General features: G+C 43.0%; 1 protein-coding gene across 2 annotated transcripts in view; it reads left to right on the top strand.

Moving 5' to 3' along the window:
• Atf6 (activating transcription factor 6) overlaps positions 1–14,859 on the top strand; it is a 177,476-nt gene that overhangs the window by 73,702 nt on the left and 88,915 nt on the right. The window contains exons 11-14 of one of the 2 annotated variants that reach the window (XM_052201325.1): positions 2,486–2,599; positions 3,174–3,273; positions 7,878–7,945; positions 9,094–9,205. In XM_052201325.1, coding sequence (XP_052057285.1) covers positions 2,486–2,599; positions 3,174–3,273; positions 7,878–7,945; positions 9,094–9,205 — 394 coding nt within the window. Of the gene's footprint in view, positions 1–2,485; positions 2,600–3,173; positions 3,274–7,877; positions 7,946–9,090; positions 9,206–14,859 lie in introns of both variants that reach the window. The other variant, XM_052201324.1, reaches the window with a different exon arrangement.

Below are 14,859 nucleotides of genomic sequence, written 5' to 3'. Positions count from 1 at the left end.
AATTAGTTATCCATTGTGGTAGTTGTGTGTGTTGAAGGGGATGTGGGTGGCATGTTTTCACTGTGGCAAATCTAATGGTGACCCATGTGCTCACCTTGAACTTTGAGATTTGACTTAAGTGAGTCACTCCCTAAAAGACTTTCCCTTCTGCATTGTTATAATTTTTAGTCAGTCTGCCTTTCTTTCTTTCTTTCTTTCTTTCTTTCTTTCTTTCTTTCTTTCTTTCTTTCTTTCTTTCTTCCTTTCTTTCTTTTTGTTGGTTCTTTTTTTCCTTCCTTCCTTCCTTCCTTCCTTCCTTCCTTCCTTCCTTCCTTCCTTCCTTCCTTCCTTCCTTCCTTCCTTCCTTCCCTCCCTCCCTTTTTCCTTTGCTTTTTCCTTTCCTTTTTCTCTCCTTTTTCCTCTCCCCTCCCCTCTCCACTCCTCTCCTCCCCTCCCTTCCCCTCCCCTCCCCTCTCTTCTCTTCCCCTCCTCTCCCATCCGTTCCCCCTCCCCTCCCCTTCCCCCTCCCCTCTCTTCTCTTCCCCTCCCCCCTCCCCCTCCCCTCCCCTTCCCCCTCCCTTCTTTTCTCTTCCCCTCCCCTCCCCCTCCCCCTTCTCTCCTCTTCCCCCTCCCCCTTCTCTCCCCTTCCCCCTCCCTCTCCCCTCCCCTTCCCCCTTTTCCCCTCCCCTCTCTTCTCTTCCCCTCCCCCTCCCCCTTCTCTCCCCTTCCCCCTCCCCTTCCCCCATTTCCCCTCCACTCCCCCTCCCCCTCCCCTCCCCTCCCCTCCTTCCTTTCCTTTCCTTTCCTTTCTAATTTTTGAGTGGCTGCTGTTTGTGGTGTTAGGGATTCAGTGCAGGGCCTCGAATAGGCAAGTGCTCTACCTGTGGGATTTCCTTGCCCCTGGTTAATCGAGGCAAACTCTTGCTCTGTAGCACAGGCTGGCTTCAGCTTTGGCATTGGGAACCTCCTGCCTCTACCTCCAGTGTACAAGCTTATCACGCCCACTCTGTCTTCCCTCCGTCCTTTCTGACTTTCCTTGTAGCTTCTCCTTTGTCGAGATCCCAGGCTTTAAAGCTGGGAACTCTGTTTATCTCCTGCTAAAGTGACTCATCTGCACGAAAGTCTCCATGTGTGTTCACACGGGGGATTCTCAGATCCCTGTCCACAGGCGGGACTCCTCATACACACTCACGCAGCCAGTCGGCTCTGACTTTTTCCTTTCCTTATTTAACTAATATTTGGTTTTGGTACAATTGTAAGGTTTAAGGATATTTGGAGTATCTCACTTCTCTACTTAGTAACTTCCTTTTTATTCAACAAATCCTAATTATGACCCGGTCTCTGTCTTCCCAACTTCCTCTTCTGTCTGTCCCACGTGCACACAGCTCTTCAGCAGTCTTCTGTGTTTCTTCGGTCTGCTTTTTTCTCGCTTTTGTCTCCTGTATCCTTCCCCTCGTTTCTGTGCAGCTGGTTTCCTCTTGTCATTGCCTTGACCTGGACCATCCTTTCCTTAGACTGCTTTATCTGAAGTCACTCCTGCCATACTTCACTATTGGAGTCCTTTGTTTCTTTTACAACAATTAGCACAGTTTTGGTCTATTTTATGTAATTGTTTTCTTGTGTTTGACCTGTCTTTCCTGTTAGCTCTTTGAGAATTTATTTCTGTTCTCTCTTGGTTACCCAGCACATAGGTGGTATTCCACAAATTTGAATGAATAAGTAAAAAGCATGAAGCTTATCATGGTCAGTTTTATATTTTAGCATGTCTAATTTATAAATTCAGAGCATCTTATACAAAAACAGATCTAAGATATCTTAGTGAGATAGATTAAAAACACAGACTGAAGAATATAACCAATCGTAGTGGGCCCAGTTCACAGTCTGATTTTCAGCTCAGGAGTTGTTTCTTATCACACTCTAGCTATGAACCATGCGACATAAAGCAGTAGGATAGGTACAGATGTGTGCTTTTTAAGTTAATGAGTAGCTACTAATTGTCACTTAGAGTTTCGTTAGTGACTCAAGGTTATCTACAGTTCTAAAATTTTTATTCAGTTTCTTAACTTTGTTGCTTTTCTCCTGTCAGATATTTTAGGTCTTCTTTACCCCCACTTTACACAAACTTATTTGGGGAGACTGTTGAGTTTTGTTGTCACAGAATGGCAAATGATCACAAGCCTGTAGGCCCTGTCATATAACAACAATGTTTCTGTCAACTGCTAACTTTTCCCCTTAATTTCTCCTCTACTCCAGCAACACCAAAGTTTATTGAATTCATGTGCTGGCCAGGAAATAGTAGCTAAGCAAATGTGAATTACTCCATCAGCTCTTAGAAACTGAGAGAATGACAGTCCACTGTATGGTTTATACTTGATTCTTTCTGTTATATTTATTTTGACCTGGCAACATATTCAATTTGGTATACATTTATTTTAATGAAAATTGACAGAAGTAAACTTTGTAAAATTTATGATACAAGGAATGATTTTGTGTGTGTTTGTTTCAGATATGATCACTCTGTGTCCAATGATAAAGCCTTAATGGTGCTAAGTGAAGAACCATTACTTTACATCCCTCCGCCTCCATGCCAACCCCTGATTAACACGACAGAGTCTCTCAGGTGAGGGCTGTGGATTGGGGCAGAAACTACTGCGTGGCCTCCCATGGCAAGCTTCAGAACCTAGAAAATCATTTCTTCTGCTTTACAAGAGCGTCTGACTTACTGTTGGATAACTGCAGGCCTGCCAGTTGTCCGGGTGGAGATGGTGGTAGGACATTCGATGTGATGACCCTGCTTATGTGTGCCTTGTTTGAGTGGAAGGATGGAGTGAAAGGTCAAATTCAGGGAAGGCTAGACTCGGGGACATAATGTTCTCAGCACACAGTATCCTTTTTTTCAAATTAGGAAGGTAATATCTGACTATGTTGTTCTGGACATATATTTATTTCATTATTTCTTTGAGTTTTGAACTCATGATTGAGAAGGTTGCCTTATAACAATCTATGTCTTATTAAAAAAACAATATTAAATTTCTTAGGTTATTTTTTTTCAAATTAAATTAAAAGCATTGTTAAGTAAGTAGTCAGATATGTTGAACTGCTCTTTGGGTCCTATAGAAAATTAAATTAATTTTCCAACAAAAGAATAAACCAGTTAACTACTATCAAATCTATTTGATTACTCCGTTTTATAGGTTGAACCATGAACTCCGAGGTTGGGTTCATAGACATGAAGTGGAAAGGACCAAGTCTAGAAGAATGACAAACAACCAACAGAAAACCCGCATTCTCCAGGTATGTTGTACTTGTATCTGAAGACATGACGTCCAGGCGCTGGGGATCCGTCCCGGGGACTTGTTTTTATCCTGGGAGATTTGGGGACTTAAGCCTTATTCCTTCCTCACTGGCTGCTTCCGATGCCATAGCTATGGCTGCCCACTCAGTCTCTCTCCCCTCTCTAGCAGGGTATTGTATCAAAGCAGTTAACTCTGGCTGTTAGGACAGCCTCTGAGTCTTCAGAGATGGGTAGGATAGAAACTCATCTCTTACACGAATTCTTCATAGCGCTGGGCTTTAGGGGGAAACCCAGTGAAGTGACTTCCAGGCCAGGGAGTGGCAAATGTAGAAAGGCCCGGAACCTCACGAAGTTGAGTAAAGCTGTGGGGAATGCTGACTGAGGGGTGGGGGAGGTGGCAGGAGCGAGATCTGAGGGCTGCGGAGGAGGGAGTTTAGCAGACACTGCGGACCCTGGTCTGAACTCCAGATCTCATTCAAGGCATGATGGACATCACAGTTTGGTGAGGGGAATGACTTGATCTGATTTATATACTGAAAGGTCATTTTGGTTAGAACTGGTAGAGCTCGTTAGTGAATTTGGGAGACAGGATTATGAGTTCAAGGCTAACCTGAAATATATAGTGAGACCTTGTCTCAAAACAAAAACAAAGAACCAAAAATGTTCATTTTAGCTTCCATACACAGCAGCCTTATGGGAGTGGGAGTGGCAGCTCAGGTAAACTGCATTGCAGTGGTCCAGACGGGAGATCTTTAGGTCTATTCTACGGTGGTAGATATGGAAGGGTAGGCAGGAATGGAGACCTCAATATATTTTGAAAGTAAAACTGTTAAGGAATTGTTGCTATAAAATAAAAAGGAATTGGTGATAGTTTCTGTGTCTATGGTGCTGGATTAATACTGATGCCAGTTATAGAGACAGAAACTGAGGAAGGAGTTAGAGACAGGAGTCAAGAACTTAGATACGGTTTCAGACAATCAGCTGAAGAAGTCTAGTACCGACCATGTGCCCATGTCTGGACTGTAGGTGAGAAGTTGAGGCTAAATGTTGGATTTCTGGGTGCTACTTCCCAATGTGAAACTAAAGACGAGAGAGAGAGAGAGAGAGAGAGAGAGAGAGAGAGAGAGAGAGAGAGAGAGAGAGAGAGAGAGAGAGAAAGAGAGAAAGAAAGAAAGAAAGAAAGAAAGAAAGAAAGAAAGAAAGAAAGAAAGAAAGAAACAAACAGAGAAACAGAAACTAATGCTGGGCATTGCACATGTGTGGGCTGCAAAAGACCTCCCTGGGAGGTGGCTGGCCAGCAAGATGGGGAACAGGAAAGGTCAGTGCAGCTCCCAGCCAAGCTTGAGACAGTCAAGACCGTGAGACATGAAGACGGTTCCTATTAAACGTTTACTGTTGTAACTCACTGGAGACCCGGGAGCTTGGAGCTGGCATTACTGTGGTTGTAGCGACAGAAGCCCAGGGAAGGGGACGTGGGCCAGTAACGTGACAAAGTGGCAGTAATTGTTGCAGAAGAAATCTCCAGAAATGGACATAGAGAATAAGAGTCAGCAAGGAGGTTTGGTTTGCGGATGGGAAGAATTTCACTTGGCTTACATGTTTGGTTTAGGTGCTAATATGGCGGTGCCCACATGCTGCCACATGGCCTGCATCCCAGCGCTGGGAGTGCAGAAGCAGAGGCAGGCAGATCTCTCTGTGAGTTTGAAGCCAGCCTAGTCTACACAAGTTCTAAGCCAGCCAGGGCAACATAGTGAGACCCTGTCATAAAGGAAAGGGAAGGGAGGTTGAGGGAGAGACAGAGAAAGAGGCATCCCGGCCAGGCATGGTGGCAGTGACTTGTAATCACAGAACCCAGGAAGCTGAGGCTGAATTTGCAGTCATCCTGAGCTACATACTAAGTTCCAGGCCAGTTTGGGCTGGATGGTCAGAGTGAGACTCTGCCTCAGGGAGGGGGAAGAGGATGGGGGAAGGGAGGGGGAGGGAGGGGGGAGGGAAGGGGAGAGAGAGAGAGAGAGAGAGAGAGAGAGAGAGAGAGAGAGAGAGAATATACATGTGCATGGGAGAGTGAGCTTAACTATTTGAAAACAGTACATAATTTGTTCAAAAGCACATTAAAGGGATATCAGGAAGCACATGCTTTAACCATATACAACTGTTTTTATCTATAAGATAATTAGAATTCGTGTGGTTGAACTCATGTTCTGACTTCTGAGGGTCTGTGTCTGTGGTCACCCAGTGTGCTTTTCTAGGCTGACCCGCCCCTTCTTGGCCTCCTGTGGCAGCTGCATTGGTTGTTAGTGCTCCTTGAGGCTGCAGGCTGTGAAGACCTGGCAGTCCCAAAGCTCTTCCTGGCATTGTGCATACAATTCAGCTACCTCCTCAGCCAGAGGGAAAGGAGACTGTTTGGCATCTGCTTCCATATTTGGAGGAAGTTTATCTTCCTGGCAGAGTCTAAATGATCGCAACCCAGTGACAGAAGGTTCGAGTAATGTGGTTTTCCAGCTTCTATCCTTTGTGCACTAGAGGAAGAGCACAAGAGTCAGGAATAGGTCACTGTCAAGAGATCACCTCACAAAGCTAATTTATGAAATTAGATGATAATTCTTGGCCTAAATGGAGGGTTTTTGCCTTGTCTTTATAATTTGTCACACTATTCTTTCTTATTTTTCATAACTGTAAGGGTTTTTTTTCTAATCCTGAAAGAATTCTAATGTAAGGGAAGTAATGCCCTAAGTTTAGCCCATTATTTATAGATTTGTAGTTTAGACTACAACCCCTTTCTCTGCTATTTTAGGTACATGTCTCTCTATTGGTCGCTAAGATAATAGTTCAGAAGTCTAGGAATCTTAGCTATTACCTAAAAAGGAACGACATGGAAGAATCTGAATTTGAATAAAGGAAGGCCTGAGTGAGCTAGCTAGGAGAAGAGTCATCTTGGTTGTGTGACGTTAGCTATAAAGCATGTAAGAATCCCTTACCCGCAGCTCCCCTACCCGCATTTCAACATATCTTCCCTCTTGATTATTTATTTTAGATATAAAAACGTCAGTCTTTAAAGTATTCTGTAAGTTTGGAAAACCAACCTTTCTTTTTTTCACTTTATTCAAGTTTCATGTCTTTGTCTTGACTTTTTCTATTTCATAGTCTTTGCAAAAAAAAAAAAATTTAATTAATATATATGAATGCACTGTAGCTGTTTTTCAGACACACCAGAAGAGGGCATCAGATCCCATTACAGATGGTTGTGAGCCACAATGTGGTTGCTGGGATTTGAACTCAGGACCTCTGGAAGAACAGTCAGTGCTCTTAACCACTGAGCCATCCCTCCAGCCCCCTCTTATAGTTTTACCCTCCTTAGACTGGAGCTGTTAGGAAAGATCAAGGATAGATCACAGTTGAAAGGACAGGTTTAAGAAGGCTGAACAGTTAGAAATTCTAGGGAGGCATGGTGGTGTACTTCTGTAGGTCTCATGCTCAAAATAGGAGAATCGTTTGTTTGAGATCATCCTGGGCCATATAACAAGACCCTCTTATAAAGGGGGGAGGAATTCCAAAGCTTTTTAGACTAAGTGAATGATGCCAGATACAAACCATTATTAGTAGGGAGGAAAAACAGCACCATAGATAAATATCACAGTAAAACTAACAGACCATAAAGAGTATGTAAGAGAGAGAGAGAGAGAGAGAGAGAGAGAGAGAGAGAGAGAGAGAGAGAGAGAGAGAGAGAGAATATATACTTGTATTTTTAAAGCAGGAATAAGCTATGGAATATATAGCTTATAAGAATGCAAATGGAGGGTCAAGTAGAATTATATAAATAAGTTGTTTGTTTGAGGCAGGTTCTTACTAGGTAGCCCCCTAGTAAGCTCATACCCTGAGCTTCTTACAGGGAATCAGATATCTAATTTTGAAGCTCTACTTCATGTAAAGATGGATGTATGAACACGATAATTACTAGATTCCAGGAGATTAGGCTGGTATTTATATATCAAAAATACTTACTGTTGTAAAGTAACAGCAAGATCACTTGCTAACATAATAGTAGTAGTATACTCTTGAATTCTGATTCCCTGACAAAATTCTAAAGATTGACTTACTAAGTTCTCAGGAAAATAATAGAACAGACACAGAGGAAGTGCCTTGTGAAATAGAGCTTTCTAGTGTGGCATACGTTGGCCGCTGATCGTTCCATCCTAAACTGTTCTCTGGCCAAAAGAGTCGGGTTAGATGCCTTTCATGAGATACAGCCATAGGTGTGTTAGGTGTGAGCAGTGTGTATGTAACTTGGTGAATAGTGGAAATTTTGTTTCATTTTGAGTCTTTCCTGTTCTTAAGAATTTGTTGGAAACATAATAATTTTTGACAAATATAAGTTGTTACATGTCCCATATTACTTGTACAGCTTGGTCATAAAACTTGCAGGGGGTAAACTGAACTTGGGCAGTCTTTCTATAAACTTTGTGGGAAGTACCTGAAATGTCTTTATAGGACAGTGTAAGATATAATCTCAGCCTACAGCATGGCCTAAAGTATTCTAAATAACAAATCCAGGTATGAGTCAGCACTGGAAGTTTTTTGTGTTAAACTTCTTTCTCTCTTCTAGGGTGCTCTGGAACAGGGCTCAAATTCTCAACTGATGGCTGTCCAGTACACAGAAACCACCAGTATCAGGTAAGAAGCTGCAGAAGTTCTTGGCCAAAGAGCTCGGCATGTCTTTTAATGGCGTAGAAACTCACACTTCCTTTTCATGCTCTTCTGATGACTTTATATCAGTTCAAATGAACATACACAACCAGCTAGCAATCCCAGCAAAGAGCTCACCTCTCTCAGATCTCTTAAGTACATACAGATCCAGTCAGAGGTTTATCCGTCATAACTATGCTGTAAATCCACAGTGCCCATTGCTTCCTTGTTCATGACCTTTTTGTCTGTGTGTTAGTTCTCTCCAACCCCTTGTTGGTGCAGGGTCACTTGTCTCTGTTGGTCCTCAATCTCCCAGCTGGCCCTCAGGCTTCCAGCCGGCTCGCTGTCCCAGCCTCTCACATCGCCGTGCTCATGCCTGGGACAGCCGTGTCCTTCACGCAGCTCTTTTGTGTGGATTCTGGGACTGAACCGGACTTGCTGTGTTTTGGCTCTTGTAGCTGGTGGTTTTACCTGCTGAGCTAGGTCATCCACCCTGGCTGGGAACCTTATATATCTTATCTTTAAATTTATGTAATAATTCAAAGTATATTTATATAGGAAAAGGCTGAGGAGTCAAGTTTTTTTTGTTTTTAATAATTTCTTAATTCACGAACTAAGTGGTAGAAGTAGACATGAGACACGCCTTGTCTGTGTGACTGTGTGACTGAGTACTACATAGCATGACAGGAGGTTTTGAAAGGCCCCAGAGAGCGCAGTACACAGCAGTTGAAATGGCATCATCAAGGCAGAGTAAGGTAAAAGGACAGCAGAGTGGGGCGTGATCAGTCGTGACTAAGGGGCCAGCTCTAGTGCGGCGGATGTGCAGTCACAGCCTTTCTAACTTGCTCTGTGAACCAAGCAGATTAATGTAGCAGATCTGAGACCCCACTGATCTTCCCGTGCCCCAAACAACAATAGCAATAAAAACGTGTCATTTGCATGAGTCAAATGTGGCAGAGCGTCACATGACACCCCATAAAGTTGTGCCAACTAAAACACGTTAAAAAGTACAGAGGGTTTTTAACCATTTTGGCTGAAAGAGGTTCTTAAGATTCAGATGTGGCCTTAGAATGGAAGGACTAGGGAAGACCCATCATGTTTGAATATTAATGGTACTTCTATCTTCTTGTTAGTAGGAATTCTGGGAGTGAGCTGCAAGTGTATTATGCTTCACCCGGAAGTTACCAAGGCTTCTTCGAAGCCATCCGCAGGAGGGGAGATACGTTTTACGTTGTGTCATTTCGAAGGGTAAGTTCATTTTGAAAGAATAAAGCAAAGGCTTTTGAGTAGCTGCTGAATGCAAGGGCAGAGTCTTGGAGAAGGTGCAGAGGCAGGCAGGATAGTCAGCCATGCAGGTGCGGCAGGCTGAGGGAGGGCCGGGATGCAGGAGCATGGCACTGGCGTCAGGACGCGTACAGTGCAGGGAACATGAACCGCATCTGATGTTTATTCCTTGTCACCCTATAGCTAGGCCGCTCATGTCTAACCAGTGGGAGAGTGAAATAGGAAGTGAGGGTTGCCTATTGGTGTGTTTTTAGCCAAGGCCTATTTGGTAATTAAGGAACAAACTTCTGAAACATAGACTTAAGAGTAATCATGGGCTGATTAATTTGTCAATTGTGGGGTGTTTAGATCTATGTTCCCAAGGTTCTTTGTTCATTTTTTATTTCTTTCTTAAACATTTATACTTCTTGGTGAAGAATGTATTAAATAATCAGTCAGGTTATATAAGCAAAACTGTTTATACCAGCAGTTTTGAATGTTAAAGATGTTAGACCACATGAAAAAAAGCTCAGCCGTTTATAGCCCGTCTGCTTTTCCTGTGAATGACAATATGTTCTTCCTGAGTTTCCATCTGACGGCTCCTTACAGTACATTAACCAGGAAGACAGAAGTGGTTGGAATTCCTCAGTGATCCGCATCCTAAGCCATTTCTTAAAGATTTTTTTATTATGTATTACATGTAAATATCATTATGTGCGTGTGAGTGCTGTATGAATTACCTTTCTGTTGCTGTGATAAAACCACAACCAAGGCAACTTAGGGAAGAAGTAGCTCATTTGGGCGTATGGTTCCTGAGGGTAAGAACTCATGATAATGGGGTGAAAGCAGGAAGCAGAGAGAGAGAGAGAGAGAGACAGAGAGAGACAGAGAGAGACAGAGAGAGAGGAGGGGAGGGGAGGGGAGGGGAGGAGGGAAGGGGAGAGGAGAAAGAATATTAGAAATGGCATAAGTCTTTAAACTTTGGAAACCTACCTCCAGTGACATACTTCTTCCAACAAGGCCATGCCTCCTAAGTCTCCCCAAACAGTAGCACCAGCTGGGGACTGAGCATTGAAATACGTGAGACTGTGAGGGACATTTCATTCAAACCTAGATATAAGTACATTGCCCACAGAGAGCAAAAGAGGACGTCAGATCCCTTGGAGCTGGAGTCACAGCCAGTTAATGAGCTACCTGATATGGGTACTGGAAACAGAGCTCAGGTCCTCCACAAGGGAATTGGTGATTCTAACCACTAAGCCACCTCTCTAACTGCCTAAGTCATTTATTTTTTAAAGGAAAGCTTATAGGTGGTACATGGTTGGTAATAAGTATTTACTAACACTAGAATGGGTTCTTCTCAGTTGCTGTTGCCATTCCTTAACAGAAATTGTCAGTAAACTAGTTAAAGCTTTTCTAAATTAGAAATTTTTAGTGCCTCAGGGTTTCAGGAGTAGAGACAATTGATCTTGAAGATCAAGGAAATTAGATGTTATGTATTACTCTATCTATATATCTGTATCTGTTCATCTATGTGGTTGTCAAGCAGACATACCAGGCGGTTTGGGAGGCTTTAGTCGTGCCATCTGATGATCACAGCCTTTTCCCAGAATTCCTCTGCTCATTTTGTTCTCCCAGATAACTAATGTATTCACCAGCCTCGTGGTGCCTTTTGACTGGCAAGGGGGCCGCTGAGAACAGGGTTCCTTACAGCTCAGAGAACGAGGGACTTGTCCTTCTGTTGCCGCGGCTATGTTTAAGGGTAAAGGAAAAGCGAGGCTTTAAAGTGGATCTTGTTCTCCGTGAGGCCTGCTGTGCACTGCCATGACTGCGTCAGCAGATGTCAAGCCATGTGTGGAGATCATTGTTAACAATGTTTTTCTAGGGATGAGAACAAATCCACACACAGGTTGGAGAAAGAGACCATATTAATATCAAAGAAGACTGGATTTTTTTAATAAAGAGGATGAACTGTGCTTCTTTAATTAATTATTTATTTCTTCACATTTCAAATGCTGTCCCCCTTTCCTGTCTCCCCTCCACAAACTCCCACTCCCTCCCCCCTTCTCTTTGCCTCAAAGAGTGTACCCCTCCCCCACCCCTCTAGCATTCCCCTTTGCTGGAGCAACAAGCCTCCCCAGGACCAAGGGTCTCCACTCCCATTCATGTCAGACAGCTATGATCTGGAGCCATGGGTCCCTCCATGTGTTCTCTTTGGTTGGTGGTTTGGTCCCTGGGAGCTCTGAGGGGTCCAGTTAGTTGTCCAGTGAGTTGATATTGTTCTTCCTATGGGGTTGCAATCCCCTTTAGATCCTTTAGTCCTTCCCTATCTTTTCCATTGGGGTCCCCAGGCTCAGTCCAATGGTTGGCTGTATCTGCATCTGTCTTAGTCAAGTGCTGGCAGAGTCTCTCAGAGGACAGCTATACCAGGCTCCTGTCTGCAAGCACATCTTGGCATCAGCAATAGTGTCTAGTTTTGGTGTCTGCATATGGGATGGATCCCTAGGTGGGGCAGTCTCTGGATGGCTTTTCCTTCAGTCTCTGTTCCACTTTTTGTCCCTGCCTTCCTTTAGACAGAAACAATTCTGGGTTAAAGATTTTGAGATAGGTGGGTGTCCCCATCCCTGAACTGGGGCCATGTCTGTCACTGGAGGCAGTCTCTTCAGGTTCTATCTCCCCTCTGTTGGGGATTTCAGCTAATGGCATCCTCATTGGGTTCTGGGAGCCTCTCACATCCCTGGCATCTGGGACTTTCTAGTGGTTCTCCTTATTCCCCATACCCCATTGCTACATATTTCTATTCATTCTCCTGGCCCTCTGCACTTCTCTCCTGTCTCTTCCCTTAAAAAAAAAAAAGAATTACATTCTCCCCTATATGTGTATAAGGCTCTTATTTTACTTTGGAAAGTACTGTTGGAAAATTAGTGATTTCTCCTTCCATTCTTTGATGTTAAGATAGTTTAGTCTGTCACACATTCTTTCTGTATCTCTCATCTAATTATAATTTATCATCTAGTATTTTATATCTAGGAAATCCTGCAACATCATTTCTTCTGCCCCTGACCCCCCCCAGTTCTCTTGTTTTAACAGTAGGGAAATGGAAGTTTACTTTATTGCATTGGCTATAAACTGTATCATGGGACAGGAATCTAATTCTTTTTTTTTTTTTTTTTGGTTTTTTTGAGACAGGGTTTCTCTGTGTAGTCCTGGCTGTCCTGGAATTCACTCTGTAGACCAGGCTGGCCTCGAACTCAGAAATCCACCTGCCTCTGCCTCCCAAGTGCTGGGATTACAGGTGTGCGCCACCACGCCCGGCTTGGAATCTAATTCTTAAGTACCTGGATTGCTCCTTTTTTTTCTTGCTAAGATGAAAATATAAGAAATAATGAATTATGTCATACTTGGCCTTTTCTTCTATATTTTGGTGTGAAATACTTTCCTAAAAGTTTCTTTGAAAATTATGTGACATGAGCAGGCAGAGGTGGATTTTGCTCTTCTTGGTTTCTTAATCTCATTGACAGAAATGATGGCACTGGAATTCAGAAATGAGGAAATTATAAAGGCCCAGCCTCTGCTTAGCATGAGCCAGACACTTATAATCCGGTCAGTAGCACAGTCTGTTGTTTTACTACTCAGCATATTTTTATCCAGGTGCCTTAATAGCTAAAGAAGTACATGTGAGACTGATAATCTAGTGTATACCATTATTTAATAAACTCACATCCCACACTTCTGTGCCTGCTAATCTCTTTACTGTTGAGCTGGTGATGTTATTTTCTCTATAGCAGGTGTTCCTTTGGGTAACTACTGAGGTTCTGCAGTAGGTCAGCAAGAAAGAGATTCTGATGTAAGGTTTTCCGCTGCTTTGGCTTTGTCTGCACGTCTTTCCCTTCCCATAAGTCTTTTTTTCTTTTCCCTCCCTTTAAACTTATTTTGGTATGAACTGGAGGGGGGAGGTAAAGAATAGCTTTTCTCAGACTTCCAAGGCATTTTGAACGAACTATACATAGATGAGGAAAAGGTAATTTGATGTTTCTTTTTCTTAGTGTGTTTGTATAATAGATTATTTAGGGACGGCATGTGGATTAAAGAACGTAAGCACATGAAGGCAAGGGTGTGCGCCAGAAGCTGACGCTCAGAAGAGGAAAGTTAGGAAAGTGACACCAACGAGGAGGGAAAGAAAACCTGAGAAGGGTGAGGAACACGGTGACCTTAGCTGCCATTCCAGTGACCTTTGAAATGCTGTCCATACATTCTACACACACACACACACACACACACACACACACACGGATATGTACATAATACATTTATGATTATATTCCCATTTATTTGCTATTTTTTTCCAATGAGATAGACACATAAGAATACTTTGGCATTTTTTAGTTTATTTTTTGTTTTTAATATCTGTTCTTCACATCAAAAGTAAACACTTTCGTGTCTTCTTGGGTGTTTCAAATTCATGTGATATAAATGGGGGAGTGGTAGATCTGAGCTTCTGCTGCCTATCTCAGAGATGTTTTTCTCCCTCCAGGTATTTCCTCTTCCTCAAGATAGTATCATATTTGGAGGTGGTTTTCACTCCTTAATTATTTGCAAGACATAGGTGAGCGCATTGTGTATATATGGCATAGATTATACGGATTACCTTGAGCAGCGGGGACTCACCATATTATTCATAGCACTTGCAGTAGTGCAGCAAACTGGCTGGTTGGCCAGATAGCTAGCGCCTGGAGTGTTACTGAGGTCGTTTGCTTCAGCAGCAATGTCCACGATTGCACTGCAGTCTTTCTTACACATAGTTGAATCAGATTCCTCAGACAACCGTCATTTTCAGACATTTATGAAGGACCATTGTGGGGGATTTGTGTTCCCTTCTTCTGTAAGCCTGAAACTTTATGCCTGAGGCCACACGGTGAGAAAACCTGAACATCAGCTGTACACATGCCTCAAGAGATGTTTGCTTGTTCGTGCAGGCCCTCGAACCTTCATAAACATTATTATGACACAATAGTTTTATTATTTAAAAAGCATCTTTCTTATGTCAGTTCCTGATTGTTAGATCAGAAACACTCCTCCTCTCATCTGTGCTATAAGTCTGTTAAAGGCAGGAAGCAGTGTGTGCTTGTTAGTTACGACCTGGTACTCAGAACAGGCAGCCGGCCGCTCAGTGCCTGTCAGTGTAGATACCGCGGCTGTGCCTCGCTGAGAGAGTCCTATGCTACGAATGCACCTTTCTTCATGCATTTCATAAGGTATAATGTAAGCGGTGCAGACTGACTTCTCCCTTGTTCATTTCTGGATGCTCCAGCCAGAGTCACAGCAGCTCTGTCTTGGCTCCAAGCCTTTGAGGTGAAGAAACTACCTGATGAATTGCTTAGTGCTTCTCAGTGTCATCAAGTAGAACCTTAAGTTACTCTTACTTTCATAAAAAATTATGACAGCTTTTTGGAGAGGATATACTGTAGTAGTCCTCTCTCTGGTCTTTGGCTTATTGTGAGCTCTGGAGAAAGGTTATTGTCCTATACCAGATTTACGCAGCATGCTCAAGTACATAGGACAGAAACTTAAAGCTCTAGACAAATTGTGGGAAATGCTCTGATGATTGCAAACTTTGCTTGGTGGTGTTACTTATGTAA

Source organism: Apodemus sylvaticus, chromosome 12, assembly GCF_947179515.1.
Source record: "Apodemus sylvaticus chromosome 12, mApoSyl1.1, whole genome shotgun sequence".
Lineage (NCBI taxonomy): Eukaryota > Metazoa > Chordata > Mammalia > Rodentia > Muridae > Apodemus > Apodemus sylvaticus.
This window is presented reverse-complemented; position numbering and strand designations above follow the sequence as displayed.